We start from the raw sequence: 22,189 nt of genomic DNA, 5'->3' as shown, positions 1-22,189 counted from the left end.
ATATGACGTGGGAAATTTTCAGTGATTATTTCCTCCATTACTGTTTCTGCCCCTTTCCCTTCTCTTCTTCTGGGAAACCTATGACATGTACATTCATGTGCCTCATGTTGTCATATTCAGTTCCCTGAGAGGTTGCTCCTATTTTTCCATTCTCTTCCCTATCTGTTCTTTTGTGTGTAGGATTTCAGACGTCCTGTCCTCAAGTTCATGAATCTCTTCTCCTGCCTCTTCAAATCTGCTGTTGTATCTCTCCATTGTTTTTCATCTTTTGTATTGTGCCTTCATTTCCATAAGTTCTGCCAATTGTTTTTTCAGACTTTTGAGTTCTTCCTTATGTTCTTTACATTCTTCATCTGTTTTGCCGTATCTTCCCTCAACACGTTGATTTGATTTAGCATATTTGTTTGAAGATCTTTTATTAGTTGTTTCAACTCTTGTATCTCAGTTGAAGTGTAGGTTTTTTCCTTTGACTAAGCCATATCTTCATTTTTCCTAATGTGACTCATAATTTTTTGTTGTCTAGGCATCTGGTTTCCTTCATTACTCCAATCAGATTTTCCCAGACCAGATGGGCCCAGGTCTCAGCAGGAAGAGTTAATCAGTATGAAGTTTCCCTGAGGTTGTCAGACTTTCCTGTGAGGCCTCTAGACTTGGTGCTTTTCCAATCCAGTCCAGCAGATGGCACTTGTCAGCCCACAGCTCCCCAACGTTGTAAAGAGGTGTGGTCCTTTTAATTCTCAGGGGACTCTGTCCCGGCCAGGAGCCGAGGGTGTCAGAAGCCAAGTTTAAGTTGTTTCTGGGTTTTTGTTTTTTCCCCCCAAGCCCTGGGGTCTGAATTCTCTGAGGGAGGGCAGCCACTCGAGCTGGGCCTGATCACCCTTTTCTTGGGGAAGATACACCCTTTAGGGAGTTATCTTCTACACCTGAATTCCTCCTTTGTCTCGCTGACTCTGTTAACTCCACCCTTGCCTGTGTCAGTGCTGACAACTGGAAATGCCTGAGGCTTTCTCTAATGAGCTGCTTAGAATGAGAGAAACAAAAAAAAAATGAAAAAGAGCAAAAGCCCCTTTTCAGAGCCAGTCCCCAGGCTCCCAGTTTTGCCGGTCAACCAGTGCTGGTACCCGGTTCTGTGTGCTCCTTTTCTTGGAACACAGCCGTTTTCCAGTATTCTGAGCTTAGCTATCTCCAAAAGCCTCTGTTTTTATTTATTCATGTATTTTTTTTTCCCCATCAGCCCTGCTTCAAATTCCTTTCTGCTTTGCTCTGGGTTTATCTGTGCTTGTAGCTTGTATTCAGTAGTCCAAATTTGTTAATTAAAAAAGCAGTTGAAGCTTAGTTGAGTTACTTGCCCTTACTGCAGGTAACCAGGTTCTTTCTTCCAGAGGGAAGTATTTCAGCTCAGCCTGTGGTGCTGGTGGGGGAGGGGCACTGGCTCCGCAGTTCGGAGGGCGTGACTCACAGTTCATGCTGCGATCTCAGCCGTTCCACCCATTCCAGGCTAGTATACAATACATGTCCAGTCACGGATGTCCCCCAACAGTTGTTCCAGACTATATACTAGTTGTTCCTGGCTCTTTACTAGTTGTTCTAGAGGACTAACTAAATTCCACATCTCTCTGTGCTGCCACCTTGCCCTGTCTCCTTGGGGCCAGATTTTAAGTAGGTGGCTGTTCCAGTTTGCTAAACTGCCAGAATGCAAAACAACAGAGATGGACTGGCTTTTATAAAAAGGGGTTTATTTGGTTACACACTTACAGTCTTAAGGCCATGAAGTGTCCAAGATAATGCAGCAACAATCAGGTACCTTCACTGGAGGATGGCCAATGGCATCCAGAAAACCCATTAGCTGGGAAGACACATGGCTGGCATCTGCTTGCCCCAGGTTGCATTTCAAAATGGCATTCTCCAAAATGTCTGCATCAGCTTCCAACGGCTATCTCCAAAATGTCTGTCTCAGCTACAGCCAGCTGTGAGCTTTCTGTCTGAGCTTATATAGTGCTCCAGTAAACTAAACAAGGCCCACGCTGAATGGGCAGGGCCATGCCTCCATGGAAATTATCCAATCAGAGTTATCACCTACAGGTGGGTGGCTCGCATCTCCATGGACACTAAAACAATAGGTTCCAACCCAATGAACACTAATAATGTCTACCCCCACAAGAATGCATTAAAGAATACGGCTTTTTCTTGGGGACATAATACATACAAACCGGCACAGTGGCTAATAAGGACACTAAAAATAATTCTTTAAGCAAGGAAGCAAGGGAGTAACATGGTGGATGATTCTGTACATGCAAAAGGAAAAGTGAGAGTTACAAGACAATAAACAAAAAAGCAGCTTTGTGGCTACTGTAGGAATCCAGGCATGACATAACAAGTGCAGGAACCAGTGTCAGTGTTGTCATGAACTGCAGGAGGGGGAGATTTAGGAAGAATAAAAATGGGGATGGGAGGAGTCAAGGGTTCGAGCACTGATGACTGACAAGTTGGTGGTATTAGTAACAGAGATGATGAGGAAAAAAGACTAGAGATCCAGAAAATAAATTCTATCTTTGAAGAAAAAGATCTTAGGGAAGCATCCTCAAGATCTTGTGGTAGGCAATGATTTCTCAGACTTTACACCCACAGCACAAGCAACAAAGGAACAAACAGATAAAATGGGACCTACTCAAAATTTAAAACTTTTGTGCAAAGGATCTGACAAGAAAGTGAAAAGACAACCTACTCAATGGGAAAAAATATTTGGAAACCATGTGTCTGATAAAGGTTTAATATCCACAATATATAAAAGAATCCTACAACTCAACAATAAAAAAACAAACAACCCAATTTAAAAATGGGCAACAGACTTGAATAGACATTTCTCCAAAGAGGAAACACAAGTGGCTAAAAAGTACATGAAAACAAGGTCAACATCACTAGCTATTAGAGAACTGCAAATCAAAAACCACAATGACGTATCATTTCACACCTACTAGAATGGCCACTATTTAAAAAACAGAGAACTATGATCACTGGAGAATACGTCAAGAAATAGGAACACTCATTCATTGCTGGTGAGAATGTAAATGGTGCAGCCACTGCAGAAGACAGTTTGGCAGTTCCTCCAAAAGTTAAGTAGGGAACTGCCTCTGATCCAGCAATCACGCTTTTAGGTATACACCCAGAAGAACTGAAAGCAGGGACTTGAACAGACATTTGCACATTGATGTTCATAGTGGCGTTATTGTGAAGACAGAAACAACCCAAGTGTCCATCAATCAATCAATGGATAAACAAAATGTGGTATATACATAAGATGGAATACTACACAGCTGCAAAACAGAATGAAGTCCTGACATGTGACAACATGGATGAACCTTGAGGACATTACGTTAACTTACATTCACTTAAGTGAAACAGGTCAAACACAAAAGGACAGATATTGTATGAGTTCACTGTTATGAACTAATCATAATAAGAAAACTCAGAGTTAGAATCCAGAATACAGATTTCCAGGAGATAGATTAGTGTTAGAGAATGGAGAGCTGATGCTTAATCTGTACAGATTTTCTATTCAGGCTGACGGTAAAGGTTTGGAAATGGATTGTGGTGATGATAGCACATTATTGTGAGTACAATCAACAACACTGAACTGTATAGATGAATGTGGCTAAAAGAGGAAACTTAATATATACATATATACTAGAATAAAAATCAAAAGATAAAACAGGACTGTAAAACACAGTGAACCCTTTGGTAGACAATGGAATATAGTTAATAGCACAAGTACAGTTATAATAATGTTCTTTCATGAATTATAACAAATGTATGATACTAAACAAGGTGGTAATAACAGGATGGTACATGGGGAAAAAAACACCTAATGTAAACAATGGACAATAAATAGAACTATTCAATAATCTTCCATCAATTCTAACAAAGGTAACTACTATTAAAAAAAAAATAGAACAATTATACAAAAAGTGCTATCATCAATAGTAATAACTATTCCACACCAATGCAAGGTGCTGGTGGTGGGGTGGTGAAAGGGAATCCTGTATTTTACACATTATTGTTCTGTAAACTCAAAACTTCTCTAATTAAAAAAAAATTCTATCTTTGATATGTTGAGCTCAAACCATTTCCGGTTTAAATCCAGGCAGAGATGGCCAACAGACAACTACTATTCAATTCTGACACTGGAAGGTGAAGTCTGCGCTATTTTGTCAAGTTTTGGAGATGTGACTGAGAAAGAGAAAAGGTTCTCTGGGTCAGTTTTCAGGGCAGGAGAGACATAGTAGGCACGCAGGTTAAGAAGCAAAGATGATGGATCAATCAAGGTCCCAGGACAAAGAAGGGGTCAAGGGCCCAAGTAGACAAGCCTTGAACAGAAGTTAATACTTCACTCTTTAAAAGGGAATATAGTTAACTTCTACTGCCAAGTATAGAATCAAAAGCTGGGAGGTGAAAGGCTGAAGGCCCCATTTCCTTTATCATCAAGCTTACCACAGTTAGAGCTAAGAAAGCCTTCTGAGAAGATCAACAAGAACCAAAACATCCAAACTCTTCACTCCTGGGTAACAACACTAGTTATTTTTTAAACAGAAACACTATTTACCCTCTTCCACACAACTTTTCTCTCAAAAACCAGTTCACTCTACAACCTAACAGTCAGTTTGAAACTGACAAAGCAGTGTCAGTTAAATTAAAAAACAAGAAGAAAGAAAAAAGCTGTCCAATATGTAATAATTGGTAGAGAATATAAAATCAACTTTTCTAGGACCACCTATATTACTGCAGGATTTACCTAATTAACAATCTATTCTGATCTGTGTACTGAAGAAAATGTCAGAGGAACTGGAATCCTTTATTTTCATTTACTCATAAATTCATACCATTTCAGTAACATTTGGACTACCTTAAAACGTTTTAAATCCAAGAAGGTCCAAAATGGTGGCAGTATTTTGTCAAGTGTAACTGTGGAATAATTATTGAGAAGCAAGATGTTTTCTCAAATCTAGGATGTCTTTTGGTATAAGGACATGAACATGGTTGTAAGCTTTTCTTCCAAGGGTTTACCATTATTAATGCCAAAATTACAAATCTTTCTCCAGGAGCTGAAGAGCATCCTCAAAATTTACCTGATCCAGTGTCCAGTCTTCACCCTGCAATGAGTCTTGATTTGTACAGTTAACATTCCACTAGAATGCTGAAAATATCTGCTTGGAAAACCTCATCTTGGCAGGATAATAAAGTAGAACCAAACCTTAAAATCCACAGCAACAGATGAGCTTATGCATAGCAGTTAAATGACTGCTATGCATATTAGTCATTATTTTACAGATGTTAATCCCATTACCTGTCTGTCATCACACACCAATCCCATTAGTACACCTGGGTCCCTTTACATATCTAGACAATCTCCAAGTTTGCATTCTTTTCAAGTCTTTTATTTGTTCATCCATACAACAAATATCTACTCAACACCTACTACACCCACATCATGGTGATTTTATCTGTGCTCCTAATAATCTGTGCTCTCCTTTCTGATTGCTTCCTAGCCCTGTTTTTGCTTCCTATCACTGCCAGTGTCAACCAAGCAATGCTCCTCAGGCCAGCAGTTCATTCTAGTAGCCACAACTGATTCCAGTTTAGTTTTTCTGACACTGAAACAGTATCATCATACCTCTCAGAAACACCAGCACCAGCCAGCCAGAACCCATTCTGCAGAGTTCTGGGTCCCAGCCCCACAGGATCCCTCCTCTGAGCTCAGAGGCATTCAGACTAGCTGAGCAGCACCCTCTTCTCGGGGGCTGAGTTTTAGAACTATATAGTCCTTCCTCTAAGCTTCTTCCCATCCGCAGTTTGTTCCCCCAGTCCAGACCTAGAGACAGTAGTTGATTCCTGCAGTTTGTACCTCCATAATACCTTACTGTTCCTTTTGTCTTGACCATTCTTTGATACCTAGTCAACAATTCTTTATATAAAATTCTGTTAAAATCACTGATGTAGTTTCTGTCTCCTGTGTGGACCCTGAAACATTTTCAACAGAATTAAATTGTCTAGGAGAGCAAAGAATATACGCTAAGACATCCAATTATCTCTATCTCTATCTATGGTTATTTTGAACAACCAAAATAAACACTGAAATCACCGAAAGAAAAACTCATCTGCCTACTATGTCTTTATCACTTTTGAGCATATCCTTTGGACACTGCTCAAAGAGTCTTGACGTTCTTCAGCAAGTTTCTTCCCTTTGATATATTTAAGAATCTTTTGACAGACCTTAAGACCCCTTTCAAGTATGTGCTCATTTGGGAGAACTACGCTTTTAGTGTTCTAGCTCATACCTGATTTGTCAACTTTCAAGATCACTTGTTTCAACGTTTACCTGCTCTCACTTGAGGAAGACTCTTTAAATCATTTCCAGGCTTACAATTTTTTTTTTAACTCTATTTTTTAATCTATCACCCTTCTTTCCTGTTTATTTTAGAAGAGAACTGTTTTTCTCCAATTCTCTCTCTTTCTTCAGGAAACTTCTATTAGTTTCATTACCAGTTTCCTCACACATTAATGAGAGAAGAATCAGTTGATCAAGAACTTGTCTAGTTTAAAGATTCAGTAATTACCTAGTATCTCACCCAAGTAACTCACCCACTTCAATTTTATTAAATTCATATTTATTAGATAATTGACATTCATCTAGAACAATGCATTCACTTTACAGATTAGAAAAAGACAAAAACAAAAAACTGTTCCCCAAAAAACAACTTGAGCAATTTGTTCAAGATTAGAAACTTTTTATTTCCCCAAAACTAGATATAAATACCTAATAGCATAAAAAATTCCAAATTAAGGCTAATTATTTTCTGATAATTTTGGCTTAAACAGCTTATATACTTTTCAAGTCTATATAGTGGAGAAGAATCACAATACCTTTTATTTGCCTCTTTCCTTTTGTGCTTAGTTATTTCTTGTAAGGCATAAGGAAAATGACTCATAAAATGGTGTTGAAAATCAATAAGGTAATTCTTTCGAAGCCATGACTCCTATTAAAATAAGCAAAGATTAGAAAATATACAAGAAACAGTTATCTAAAATAACCAATAAAACTTTAAGCAGAAACTTGACAATTTGTCAATATTTAACTATATAATTTCTCATTATAATACATATTCTGCCTATGAATATGTAAATAAATTTTAAAATCAGAATGAACTGTTATGGCATTCAATTTTCACCCAAAGATCTTCCTTGTGCTTATAATTATTTTTACTTGCAATTTTTCTGCTGTTTAAGAGAGGGAAAGGGATAGTAAATGTAAGAAAAGTCTAAATTTGAACCACTAATGCAATGCTTATGAAATGCACAAGGAAGACTTCTACCTGTTGTTCTATTTGTAACATAAGTCTATTCCAATTCCATTATTTTCAGTTAAATGTATTTAATACTTTCACAAAGCTGCTTCAGCAGTATACTGGTGAATGTTTCATTCCTTATTACTTAAAACACTGATGTTCTAATTCCAAGAGTACAACACTCTTATTTCCTTCTGCCTAGGGTAGCCAACCATCCTGACTTGCTCAGGACCGAGTTGTTTCCCAGGATGTGGGACTCCCAGTGCTAAAGCCAGAGTGACTGGTTGCCCTACTACTCAGTCACCATTCCTCTTTAGGATCCTTCACCAGATCCGTCTCTTCTTCCTCTCCTCTATCTGGATTTACCCAGAGATCAGTCTTCGGACTGTTTCTGCCTGAGCATCAGAGTCTACATCCTCTTGGACTTCTAAACAGGCACCTTAAACATGACATGAATAAAACTGAACTCTCCCCACCAGCAGTCACCTTGTCATTTGCACCATAACACAGAGGTATCAGCCGCTACTCCCCTTTCCTTTAGTAGGCACACCAGTGGTCCTGTTGGCTTTACTAGAATTAACTACTTTTCATCACTTCAACCACTAATTCTCACTCCACTCCAAGCCACTAACATCTCTTACATGGATAACTCCAAGTTTCCTAACTGCTCTCCCTGCCTCTCCTCTTGCTCCCCAAGAGTCAAATCTCCACACACAAGCAAGATGCTCTTTTAAAACATAAATCATGCTCCAGAACAATACAGGAAGGGAGAAATGGAATGGCTGTATGTGTATGGTAGGACTGGCTATGGCAAGGTGAGCACATGGGATTTCATTAGTGTTCTATTTCTGTGTATATTCAGATTCACCATACTAAAGTTAAACAAAAATAATTCAGACCACCATTCCACTGTTGAAAACCCTATGTCTTTTCACCACACCAAGGTTAAAATCCAAACTCCTTACTATGGGCGACAGAGCTCCCCTCATGCTTGTTCTCAAACCCAGGGCCTTTGCATGTGCTGTTCTCTATGCCCAGAATGTTCTTCCCACAGATCTTCATAAACTTGCTCCGTCATTCATTCAGATTCCTTCTCAAACGTCACATTGTCAGAGAGGCATTTCCTGACTACCTATCTAAATTATCTAAAATAAAATCACTCTGTTCTGGCACATATTTTCTCTTTACCCTGCTTTACTTTCATCTTCCTTCCCAGTACTGACATTATACATTGATATACCATCACCAGAAGGTGAGCACCATGATGGCAAACACCTTGTCAGTCACGTTAATCCTTGTAATCTCAGGGCCTAGAATAGAACTTGAAACACTGCAGAGTAGCAATTCTCAAGAGAATTTTCTAGAATGAAAGAATTTTTCTCTATCTGCACTGTCCAAGAGAATAGCCACCAGCCACATGTAGCTATTAAGCACCTCAAATGTGGCCAGTGTAACTGAGAAACTGAATTTTAAATTTTATTCTATTTTAATTAATTGACACTTTAATGGCCACATCTATAGATGCTCTGTAAATCCTTGAATAAATGCCTTAAATAGCATAATTACATCTAACCAGGTCTGGTCTTGAATTCTAATCCTCATGGGGAAAAGATAACAGTAATAACATACAAACAAAAAGTAGCACATAAACCAGGCATAAAAATGCAAAGCTAAGATCTGAGGAAAGGTTCTATAGACTATAATTAAAATATTGACCCTGAGGCCATTAATGCAGGACCCTAAAAACCAAAGTAAATTTTAAAACTAACTTCAAATTGTATTTCCATTTTAAAAACTAGCTACACATAGTATCTAAGAAATAAGCAGAGTAAGGATATGAGTACTCAACCATTGCCAAAAAGATTTACTGTATCTTGAGATGTCTTTTCAAAGCAAGAATCAAAGATTCTTAAGATTTCTTACCGAAATGCTTAAAAAAAAAAAAATTTTTACTTGGACACAAGTGAAATTTCCCAACTGTGTTGCAAATACCAACAAACTAAATGCCATAAAAGGCACCAAACCTAAGACTGTACCTAACCAGGTGCCAATTTATCAACACAAAACCTACAGGTTCTGTGCAAGATAAGAGCCACAATTCAGCTGTGATACGTGATTTGTGTTTAAGGCCAAGGAATGCCACACACTGAGTTGTTAGGGCTCACCCAGTATCTTAACTACACCAGGCCAGTACATGAGGTGAATGAGAGAGGTGTACTAATACTGGGAATGGTAAAAATCGATTAAAATGCATTTCTTGTATAGCTAACATACATATTTACACTTTGTCTCTAAGATAATGGTTCTTATCCTAACAACTTACTGCAGTTCAGTATAAGAAACATGTCAAGCTAAATGAAGAGAATTCTACCAACGGATGCTTTTAAATACTATTCCTATTTGAATTAAATTCCCCTCAGTTTACTCCAATTTCATACAGTATACCAATTCAGCATTCTAGCCTTCAATAGTTCATATAAAACAAGTCTTTTGAACTTAGTATCCTATGCTAATGAACCACTAATAAAAGTAACCATGTAATAATAGCACAGAATCATTTTAAAGCATACTATACTGAATATCCATAAAGGTAATATTGAGATCCCTTTTTAATGGTGTTAACCAAATGAGTGCCGATGATCAAAAACTAATTCAGAAATTAATGAATTTACAGATTTTGCTTCTTGGCCCTACTTTTCTATCTAAATACAAATACTATTACTAACATAATAATAAGAGTTTATCAGTGTCTATGTGTACCCAACCACCAAAACAGCTTGTAATTTTTCTTTCTCAGCTCTCTAAAAATGAAGGAAAGACTGGTACTCAAGGTCCATGCTGAATATCATTACTTTTATTTTCTATCTTAACCTTTCAGATAAAACAGACCCATTCAACACTACATATAATAAAAACTTTTCTAAGAAGCTGTATTCATTATTACTATCACTAGCCTACATCACAGATTATTTGCAAGCCTTATTTTCTCAAAATCATACACTATACCCCTAACTGTGATCAACTTTCTGCCAATGGGGGCAAATGAATCATAAGACAAAAAGGCTCAAAACTGCAATCAATAAAATGTCATCCTATTTGTAAAAGCAATTCATAAAACTCCATACAAATAATGGGTAATGATTAAGTAGCACTAGCGCAAGCTCAAAGAAATACATACGTAAGTGTAATTCCATAACGCTTTTCAAGATTAAAAAGAAAGTTACCAAATACTACTTAATATATCCGTAGTCTTATCTTGCATAGCATACTAATTCATTTTAAATTTCAGCTTGAAATAAGAAAATAAACAGTTTTTATGTAGGCAACTCCAAGAACTCATACGTGCCTAGTCAAAAGTCCTTGCAAGAACTCTTCTGTACACCAGATGCTTTAGCTTTTAAAGTCTTGTTCCTGCAGCTGTCCTTTTAAGTTGGATACCAAATAAATTTAACATCATCTAATCTCAGATCTTTTTCTTTCTTAGTTGCACAACAAAGGCAGAGCAAACTATGGATGACTGCACCGCACTTAAAAAAAGCTACCAACACTCAAGTCTCCCTCAAACAGAATGTCTATATAGACATCAAGAAACATGTTTTTATTCTCAGCTTTCTAGCAAGGTACCATTAACCTGGAATTGAACTTCACTCACACCCTACCAATGATTACAACACACCACTATTAAAGTGAGCTTTTAGAAATATTTTCTGATTTTGAATCCTATGTCAAGAAAAAGCAAAAATGTGTACACTAAGTTTGTGTATAGCATTTTCTCTAAAACATACTAGATTCAAAACAAATAAGGGTTGGTATGGGGTCTTTGGTCCATTTCTGTTAAACTTGGCAGTGTGACACAAACTGGAGCAAAACATGCAACTTTTATCATCCTTTAAGAGACCTCAGAAACTAGAATGTTCCTACCTAAAAAATCTGTCATAAACCATGTATTATAATACTATAACTTATATCTAGTTAAAACAAATGAAAGAATTTTACCTAAAAATTCTTTTAAATATATTTACAGATAATAGCCTCACAAAACTATTTTTTAAATTGTAGTTTTGATTAGAAGTAGGAAACAAGTTTACAATTAAACACTGGGATACTTTTGGAGAATCCATAACTAATAAGGAGTAATATGCTTGTTCCTAATCTTCCCATTTACAATAAAGGCATTACTAAGTAAATTAAGAACCCATAAGTTCTCACCAATTTATGGGTTTCATCATGCTGTTTAGACAGTTTCCACAGAAGAGAAATAATATTAAGAACTTGCTGCATAACCTGCAGAGATTCTCGTTCTATACCATTTCCAACAGAAGCCAGTTGTGGAGGCACAGCTTCAATCCAGCACTCAATTAGCAACGGAATTATTATCTCAATAAATCCTTTCAGGTTTTCAGTAGACGACAGGCCTTCATCCACACCACCTAGTCCTCCAACCAGGTACCTAATAAGGAAGGGTAACAGTGGGGAAAAAAAATTTCATATGATTTTTTAAAAATAATTATTATTCCTTTCTTAATTTAAAACTTAAACTATAAAATACCAGTAAAATGAAGCACCACAAACTGATAATTACATTGATCAAGACTAATAAGAAAAATGAAATTCAAAGATAACAAAGCCAATGGAGATCATAAGGTTTTATTTCTCATTAGGCTTTGCTAGAAACGAATAAATTAATATACTTGCAAATGACTCCTCCCATCAGTAAATAATAAAATCAAATTATGATAACTATATGAAAACTGTATGAAAGACAACTGAATGTCTTTCCACCATTAGCCATCAATGGTCAGCAGTTATAAATCAATATAGGAAAACTGAGTGTGGACATAACTGAAATCCTTCTTACCGTAGCCTGAACTGTGAACTGACATTTGGCTGTGAACCCCCATTTTCATAAACCTGGATGTGTTGCTGGTCGTTGGCATGTTCCTTCCAGTTGATAAAAATGGAGCTGCTAGTGGCCTGGGGATTTTCTTTTTGTTCCTGAAGTCCTTCACTCTCTCTCAACCTACTGGATCCATTTGCCAAGGCCTGAAGGAATTTACTGAGTCTCACTAAAACTTTCAGCCTCCACTGCTGAGAAGTGAGTCTCCGATTAGGATTTACAGAAAGTATCCAGGACTGGGATCTGTCTCTATTTATCAGTCCTTTGGACAGCTGCTGATGAGAAATAAGTTCTACAAAATTCTTAAGCAATATACTGCTACGGCCAGTTATTAGAGCTGGGTACTGTTCCAGTAGAATGTCCAAAACTTTTAAAGAATCCTCCTGAATTCCTTCAGTAATGTGAGTCATGGCGCTAGAGAGATGGGCACTTACCAAAGGAAAAAATGGAGAAATTTGTTCAGCTCGTATTTTGGGGGCCAGGAATTGAAGAAGTTGAACTGCTGCTAATCGTACATTAGCATCTTTATCTGTAAACACAGCAGTCACTTCACTTAATATATTTGAAAGGTGTGCATCAATTATAAATGGGTACTGAGACAAAAGGTCTTTAAGTCCAAGAAGAGCACTTTGTTTAACCCCAGCATTGTAGTGATGCATTTGTGACAGCAAGTCCTATAAATAAAAATAAAATACAGGTTTATGGGCATATATACATATATACACACACCCCTTAAGTCACTTTCGAATGCACTGCTAACTAAAATTATGCTAATAAATTGAGACTCCTCGGGGAAACTACTTATGTTATTCAACTTTTGTTAAGATCAGAAACACTGTTTTCTCTTTAAAAAAGTTTCAGCTTAACAAAATCATTAAGTAATTGTAAGTCAGAATTTTTTTTTAAATTAACCTGCATGCATGCTTAGGCATGCTTATATAATTTAAAGTGTCAGCAATCAGCACCATATAATGAAAACCTACTAGATACTAAACATTTTGGTAAGTGCCTTTATGTACTCTCTAATTTAACAGACCCTTTCTGCTTAACTAAAGTGGTCTTTTGTGTGTGGGGGTGGGGGTGTGTGTGGGTGTGTGTTTTAGTTAGAGTAAGTAACACTTCTCTGTGGAATAATCTGCCATAACCTTTAAAAAAAACAAAAGTAACTTTGAATACTTTTTGCCATTACTTTACTTCCAAAGCTTAAAAAGCAAACCTGGAAAGCATATATCCACACAAAGACTTCTACACAAATGTTGATACCAGCATTATTTTTAATAGCAAAAGGGTGGAAACAACCCAAATGTCTATTCACCCCTGAGAGGATAACAAAACATGACATAACCATACAATAGAATACTATTCATCAATAAAAAGGAATGAAGTACTGTTCTGATACATGCTCCAACATGGATGAACCTCAAGAACATAAGACTAAGTGAAAGCCCAGTAACAAAAGACCACATATTGTCTGATTTCACTTTTTTGAAATGCCTGGACTAGGCAGATCTAGAGAGATAGAAAGGAAATGAGCAGTTGCCTGGGGCTGAGGGGAAGAGAACAAAGAATGACCAGTGATAAAAAGATTGGTGAATTAGAATATGCTGATGGCAGCAAAACTCTGGAAATATACTAAGAAACACTGAATTGTACACTTTAAATGGGTAAATTTTATGTTTAAATCTCTATAAAGCTATTTTAAAAATTTTAAGCAATGCTCAAACCTCAACTAACCTCAAGCACATACTTGAGCCTACAATGAACTAAGTGCTACAAAGATCCAAAAATGAGTAAGAAAGGATCTTATCTTGCCTATTTTAAGGGTCCCAGCTCTTATAAAAAAACAGCTGGAAAACTGAGACAAACACATCAAAAAGTTAAACACCAGAATTATTTCCAGATGATATATTAAATCATTAAATAGGTATACTTGGGAGAGACCTCTGGGAGTTAGTCTAGCAGCTCTCTCTGGAGGAGGTGGGGAAAATGCTGTGGCAACAGATTTGGGAAATCCATGAGATCCAAACCTCAGACCCCAGGCAAATGATTCACTCTAAGAGTTAAAACAACTTTTCACATAAATATAATATTTTAGATGATTTCAGAGAAAATCTTGTTTTATGATTTACCTTTATGTTAAGTTTTCTGTTGTTTGTTGGAAGTGTTCCATCCTCTTTGAGTTGCTCGGGCAGATGTATAGTCTTCGTTTTAAAGTTTGTATTAGTAGCATTTTCCAACTTGGGTTTCTTTTTACCAACTTTTAGCTTTACTTTTTGAAAATCATCTTGGCGTTTTCTTTTTTTGGTCATTCTTGAATTCTATAATGATAAAGAGTTACTTTAAATCATCACTCTCGTGTTTATTTTAAACATAACCAAGAATCAAGGCCAACAGTGAATATGCCTAAGCATACATATATTAAATGGAAGATACTTTTAAGAAGTACAAAAAACATCAGTTTAGTCAAGAAATACTGTGAAGGGGGTCATTAACAATTTGGCAACAGTCTTGTCACTGGTGTTTCAACGATTTTTAGTAGTGGAACCTTTTGTCAAGCAATGTGGCACATGAAATCGCAATATTTGAAACAAATAAAAACACAGCTTTTGGAGGTATTTTCTTTTTCCTTGCTTGTGTGCAATGGTCAGGGTAAAAGGGTAGCACAAACTTGCTAGAGATACACCTTTTATCTTCTGGGAAGCTTCTGGCCCCTAAAGGTCCCCAAGGAGCATCCAGCAATAAAAGCATAGTTTGAAAACCAATGTATTACTCAATGCATCCTAGAATTATCAGGAAAAGTTTCATGAACCTAATGAGGGAGCCTGAAGAGTAGGTAAGATTCAGATATATAACAAGGAGAGAACAGGCATTTCATTGGCAATGAAAACAATCTAAAGATCAGGAGTAGGGGATGAGCCTGGTCAGGCAAAAATGAAGATACCAGTGTCTCGAGCACCAGGAAGAGTTCAGACTAGACATAAAAAGGAAACAGTAACCAAAAAGCCTGATAAACAGCAGCATAAGGAAACAGAGCAACAAAGGGTAAGGAACAAAGGCCAGCTAGGCAACTATTATAATAAATAACTTAGGCATAACCATGTCAAATTGTACCCCCCGCTCCTCACATCCTTTCAGCAACATCCAGATCTTCTCCTTGACCACAAAATCTTTGATCTGTACCCTCCTACCCAATTCCCAGTGCCACTACCTTAAGGTTCTTTATTTCTAGCCCAGACTATTCAATAGCTTCCCCACAGGTATTCTTGCCCTATCGAGAGAGTCTACTCCTTAGTATGTTTGCCACAGAAACATCAAGAGCTTGTTCTAAACACAGATCTGACCAAAGCTCAGGAGCTTTCAGTTGCTTCCTACTCGCCATGTGACCCATCCTTCCTCTGCAACTTCATCTTCCCACGAGCTAACCTCAATGTGATTAACAGCCTTCTCTGCCTGGGACCAGTTCAGCTGTTCCTGAAGCCTTTTCCAATCCCTGGAAAAATAATGAATTTTGCCTTCCACTGAACAGTCCCTGGGGTAAGAGAGTATCTGGAATAAATAAAACTTCTCCTGATCTTTCAGAATTGTCCCATGTTCCATCTGTTTTTAAAAAGCCACAACGGTATACGTGGGGGTCCAAAAAATTTACTCAAGTAAAAGACAAGTTTTTCTGTGAGATGAATGAAATAGCAGGCACAACACTGCGCAGCTAACCAGCCTCGTGTTCCAGGAACCCAGAAGTCAATCACCTATGACACTGCATCCAAATTCACATCACTGCAATTTTACTATACTAAAGCTCTGAGAGTTAGGATTTGATTACATAGTTAAGGGCAGATTCTGGAGTCAGACTCGCTCATGTCCAGATTCTGCACTTCCCAGCTGTCTGATCAAGAGCAGATACTTAAGCTCTGTGTCTCAGTTTTTATCTACAAAACAAGGATACCAGTAATAACTACCTCATACAGTGTGTTCTGAGGTAGGCTGAAAATCAGGAGTAAACGAGCTCATCATATTTGCAAAATGTTCTGAACTTGTGCCTGGCACACTGTTACTTATGTATGTTTTAAGCACAAACATCGGTGCTCTAAATAAACAAATCTCTTAAAAGTCTCAGGATCAAGCAAAGTAACTGGCAAAGCAGTTATGTAAATAGGAACCCACATTACATCTAGTGCAACCTAACAACCATTAGTACCTTAGTATTCAAGCCTCAAAAGCACCCGAGGAAGGCAGTACTAAACCCATTTTAAAGATGGGACTCCATTACTAAGGAGTTGGGAGGCAGATTCATAACACAGGGCTGAGGTCTCCAAATCCACTCTACCGTATACACAGGGAAACTGAACGGCAAACCAGTTCCCCTCATTTCACTTATCCCAAATCCCACGATTTCATTTCACTTGCCTCTAGTTATCCTCCTCTAAAAAATGAGGGTCAAGTAGTAAGGCCTAACAAAGCAGATACTCACATGGCCTCCTTTAACACAAAAATGGTTTTCATCAATTAAACAAGCACACTTGGTGGGCTTTTCCTACAATTTTATTACTGGCTGGTTCTAAAGATGAGAATAAATGGTAAAGGACATTCGGAAAAATAGAAAAAAATAACCGAGCTCCCCCAATCATCTGGGGCTCTTTTTTGCCACTGTCTGTCTTCTGTCAAGCTCATGCCATGTTATATCCCATTTTATATTAGTTACGCAGATGCTTTCCTCCGTTAGGAAAATTAAGAGGCTAACTGTCCTCGACTTTTAAAGCTAAGATTATTTTTACAGTACAAAGAGAACATTTTTATATTGTGAACTCTTAATTTTTCGTTAGAAAATTCCGCTGTTTTTCCACTTAAAATAAGTATTCTCGTAGCACAGCAAATCAAAGTCTGACTATGCCACTTTTACAATAGCCGGTACTGAGGAAAACTAGGAACTCCAGTTTCAGGGGCTCGCTGTCGGCCATAAATTCCGACTTAGGACGTTTTTCTGCTAATTTCAACAAAGGGCAGATCCTAGCGCGTTAGGATTTCTACCGAACTTTAACTAGTTTGCCTGCCACCTCACCACCCTCCCTCATCTCCAACTTTGCCCCCAAAAAAACCAAGGCGAGAGCACGCTACGTTCGGCCTTTGATAGCTTCTTCTCCAACCCCCGACACACACGAGTTCCTCCAAACTCTGAGGGGACCCACTAGAGGCACCACGCTTCCTTCCCAGACAGCAAATGCCCCAGGCAGCGCCGACTCGGCAACTAATGGTCCCGTTCTGCTGGGCACAGACCCCTCCAAGCCCGAATTCGGTCCTGCACCCCCTAAGTGAAGCTCCCATAGGCTTCAAGAGCCCCTCACTCCTACTCCCGTGGCGGCCGGCCAGGACCACAGGCGGGGAAGTGGGCCCCACATCCATGCCCGCCGGCCTAAAAGTAGCTCAGACCCGAAACGGCGCGAACCCACCAGGCCCCTGAAGGCGCTTCCCACGCCCGCGGGCCGCCCGCCCCGAGCGCCGCCCGCAAGGGGCGCCACGCAACGGCCAGAACCGGCCCTGCCCGCCTGGGCCGCGGACCGGGGGGCGCCGCCCCCGCGCGCAGCCCCGCAACCCGGGAGGGTAGGGCCGGGGGGCGACGGCCGCTAACCTGAAGGCCCGGCCGAGGCCGGGGCGCGGAAGCCGCGGGGTAGAGCGTCCGAGCCGAGCCCCGCAGGAGGACAGCGCGCGCTGGCCGCCTCAGCCTCCCGCTCCCAGAGAGTGTTTTCAAATCGCCTCGCCCTCACGCGGCCGCGTCTCCTTCCGCCGCCCGGAAATCAAGGCCCCTCCCCCGCCGCGCCGCGCCCACGTGACCCGGCCCGCCGCCGCGCGCAGCCGGGAAGGCGGGGCCGACAGCGGCAGGTCCCGCCCCCCGGAAGGAGGGGCCCGGGCGGTACTGCGCCCCACGTGACCGCGGAGGACACCACCCCCCCGACAGCAAGGGATTTTCCACTGCAGCCCGCCAAGTGTTCAGGCCATCTCCTGCGGGGCCTGGAGAGGTGTCTCCCTGGCCACCGCTAGTAGGGAGCACCCCTGCCCTCCCCTGCTTGATCAAAAAGTTTGGGGCTGCAAGGAGAGGCTTCTTGGGGACACTGACTTGAGCTAAGTTGAAGCAAATAAGAATTACTTAGCAGCAGGCAAAATACACCTAGTAGGAGGACTCAGGAAGTCTTAGTCTAGGATTTTCCCTAATAATATAGTGTCTCAGCACTAAGATTCCTGCTACTGAAATTAAATCGGCCCAGGGAAGTTAGGAGAGAACTTAAAATGCCTGGAACTGGCAGAAACATCTTTCTCAAAGGTCCAGAGAAAAGTTAAAGGACTGCAGTAACAGGGCAAGCACAGACTCAAGAGAAAGACCACTTAAAAGCCTTTGGATTCCCCCGACACCCTAGCTAACCCCTCCCCCACCACTCACTGGGTCCCCACGGAGCTGGCCTGCACTCCCAGTGTGGATCCCTGGTCCCTGTTCCAGGGGGAGCAGAGCGACCCTCATGCACCTGCTAGGAGCTTTTATGTCTGGCCCAATCTCTCTGGTGGTGGAAGTAGGGACTTGCCATCATACTACTTGCCCTATGTGTAGAAGGCAGCTCACAGAGCTCTCCCACAGAACACGGTGGGAGAGCAGTCAAGTGGATGCAGCGGCAAGGGACTGGGAGGAAACAGTTTCCTAGGGAAAAGGGGCCTTTCAGAACCGTGTAAACTGAGGAGTTCCCAGGCCCACATGCACATGCTCAAGACAGGACACATGTAATAACAAACTAAATTCCAGTGATATGTTAAATATTAAAAAATTAAAATATCCAAGTTTCAACAAAAGGTTATAAAACACACAAAGATACAGGAAGTGACCCAGGCAAAGAAGATTAAAGCATTACAAATCATCAATGAGGAGGACCAGACTTGGGACATAACAAAGACTTTTTAAAAATGGTCCTACATGACTTCCAGGCGAGTGACTCTCCCTGGTGACGTGAGACACAACTACCAGGAATGAGCTTGGTCCTCTCATCAAGGGACTGAAAATGCCTTCTTGACCAAAAAGCAGAAAAGAAAGGTAAAAAAATGTTACAGTCGCTAAGAGATTTCAAATAGAGTTGAGAGGCTATCCTGGAGATTACTCTTACATAAGCTCCAGCTAGACATCCCAAATGGCCACAGTATGACAAGCCCTAACCAACAGTAGTCCTGATATACCTAGTTCCCTATCTGAGATTCTATAAAAGTTTCACTCACCAAGTTTATCTCTCAGGAACTTAAATCCTCCAGAGTGTTCCTATGCCAGACAAGTCCTAAAACCCAGAGGCAACAGCCCCTTTAAGAACAAAAAAACAGATGCAGCCTGCTTCCCCATAATGTCAACGCCCCTTTTCAATATGAACAGGTTGGGGTGGTCACTGCCTAGACACCACTGAAGACTGAGAAAGTGATTAAACAAAAGGAAGGGGTAGCAACAGACAAGATAGAATATAACAAAGGATTATGAATCCTGAATCTTATATATATTTTTTCTTCATTGCTAGAGTATTAGAAGAGCTAGAAGGAAATAACTGAAATGGTGGAACTGTAACCCATAATATTTTTTGAAATTACCTATATAACTACATGTTAAATTGTATTTGAAGGTTATCATTTTTCTGTATATGTGTTATATTTCACAATAAGGAAATGACTGAAATTATGGAACTGTAACCCATAACATTCTTTGAAATTTGCTCTCTTAACTACTTGTGGAATTGTACTTTGAAAGTTATCAATGTTGTGTATATATGTTAAATTTCACAATAAAAAGGTATTTTAAAAAAATAGAAGAACGGGGGGGAGAAAAGGTCCTAAATATACTCAAAAGTGAAAGGAAAACATGGACAAAGAACTAAAGGTAATCAGGAAAACAATAAATGAACACAAAGAGAATATCAATATAGAGACAGAAATCATGAAAAGGCAATTATAAACAGAGCTGAAAACCACAGTAAGAGAAGTTAAAAATGCCTTAGTGATTCAAGAGCAGATTGGAGCTGACAGAAGAAAGAATGAGGGAAGTTCAAGATAAGACAATTGAAATAATTCGGTCTGAGGAGCAGAAAGAAGAAAGAGTGAAGAATAGTGAACAGAGCCTGAAGAATCTGTAGGACATCATCAAGCACACTAATATACACATTGTGAGAGTCCCAGAAAGCGAGAAAAGAGAGAAAGGGGCAGAGAGAATATTGAAAGAAATAATCGCTGAAAACTTCCCAAATTTAACAAAAGACATGAGTATACACATCCAGGATGCTCAGTGAATTCCAAACAGGATAAACCCAAATAGGCCCATGCTACAGCACATTGTAATCAAACTGATAAATGCTGAAGATAAAGAAAGAATTATGAAAGCCATAAGAGAGAATCAGCATGTCACATACAAGGGAGCCTCATTAAGACTAAGTGCCAATTTCTCATCAGAAATCATGGAAGCAAGAAGGCAGTGGGATGATATATTTAAAGTGCTGAAAGCATAAAAATTTCCAGCCAAGAATTCTGTGTCTGGCAAAACTGTCTTTCGAAAATGAGGGTGAAATTAAGATGTCCCCAAATAAACAAAAGCTGAGGGATTTTGTCACCACTAGAGCAGCCCTTTAAGAGATGTTAAAGAGAGTTCTGCAGGGTGAAAGAAAAAGACAATAGACAATAGATTGAAGCCATATGAAGAAATAAAGATCTACAATGAGGGTATGATACAGGTAAATATAAATGCCAGTACTATTGTACTTCTGGTTTGTAACTCTACTTTTTACTTCCTACAGGATCTAAAAAGCAAATGCATAAAATGTAATAAAAAATCAGTGGTTTGGGGCCCAATATATAAACATGTAATTTGTGACAAGAACTACATAAAGGTGGGGGACAGAAGGGTATAGTAACATAGTTTGAAGTCAAGTTGGTATCAAAGCAAATGAGAGTTTTATAGATTTATGATGTTAATTTAAGCCCCATGGTAACTACAAAGAAAATATCAGAGAATTTGCAAGCTCATAGCAACAGAAATCAGAATATAGGTTGCCAGGGATGGGGGCAGGAAGAATGGGGAGTTAATGCCTAATGGGTATAGGGTTTCTGTTTGGGGAGATGGGAAAGTTTTAGTAATGGAAGGTGCTGAGGGTACCTCAATATTGTGAATATGATTAACCCCATTGAATGGCTTGCTTGGGAGTGGTTGAGATGAGAAAGTTTATGATAGATAGATAGATAGATAGATAGATAGATAGATAGATATGTATACATATTCCCACAATTAAAAGAATAAAGAGCAACTATAGAGGCAATGACAATTAAATGCAATACATGATCCTGGATGAGATTTAGCAAGGGAGGAGAAAAGGTTTGATGGGACATTTTTGGGACATATGAAAAAATTAGACTATAGACTGTGAACTTTATAGTAATTTTAAATTTCTTGAACTGGATAACAGCACTTAAGGTGATGACACAAGTGAATATTCTTGTTCTTAGGAAATGTATATAACAGTATTAAGTGTTCAAGGAGCATATATATTCAGAAAATGGATAGACAGATTGAATGAATGGCAAATGTGGCAAAATGTTAAAACTGATGGCTCTGAATATCTTCAGGGGTCTGGTGGATAGGGTTATCTTGGCATTCTTTGTATGGGGTTTGTAATGTTTTTGTAACTCTCCTGTGAGTTTGAAAGTATTTCAAAATAAAAATTTTTTTTTTTTTTAAAAAGCAAAGGGACTCTGAAGAAAGCTGAAAAAAATGAGTTCAAATTGGATAATATAATCATAGACAATAATTGAGCCAAGGGTCACTGGCAGCCAGCCCCAGAACTTTGATTTTCTGAAAGAAAGTATCGCCTTGATGGCACCTTGACTTGGACTTTCTTTTACCCTCAGAACAATAAGCTAATAAATTATCATTGTTTAACCCAACCCAGGAAAC

General features: G+C 39.1%; 1 protein-coding gene across 1 annotated transcript in view; it reads right to left on the bottom strand.

The window, feature by feature from the left end:
- The window catches only part of TEX10 (testis expressed 10), an 81,169-nt gene extending 63,155 nt beyond the window's left edge, over positions 1–18,014 (bottom strand). Inside the window, exons 1-5 of the mRNA XM_037850852.1 lie at positions 17,861–18,014; positions 14,367–14,555; positions 12,199–12,911; positions 11,550–11,790; positions 6,919–7,031 (exon numbers count right to left, since the gene is read on the bottom strand). Coding sequence (XP_037706780.1) covers positions 6,919–7,031; positions 11,550–11,790; positions 12,199–12,911; positions 14,367–14,546 — 1,247 coding nt within the window. The 5' untranslated portion in view covers positions 14,547–14,555; positions 17,861–18,014. The remainder of the gene's footprint in view (positions 1–6,918; positions 7,032–11,549; positions 11,791–12,198; positions 12,912–14,366; positions 14,556–17,860) is intronic.
- Between the last annotated feature and the right edge of the window lie 4,175 nt (positions 18,015–22,189).

Source organism: Choloepus didactylus, chromosome 10, assembly GCF_015220235.1.
Source record: "Choloepus didactylus isolate mChoDid1 chromosome 10, mChoDid1.pri, whole genome shotgun sequence".
Taxonomy (NCBI): Eukaryota; Metazoa; Chordata; class Mammalia; order Pilosa; family Megalonychidae; genus Choloepus; species Choloepus didactylus.
This window is presented reverse-complemented; position numbering and strand designations above follow the sequence as displayed.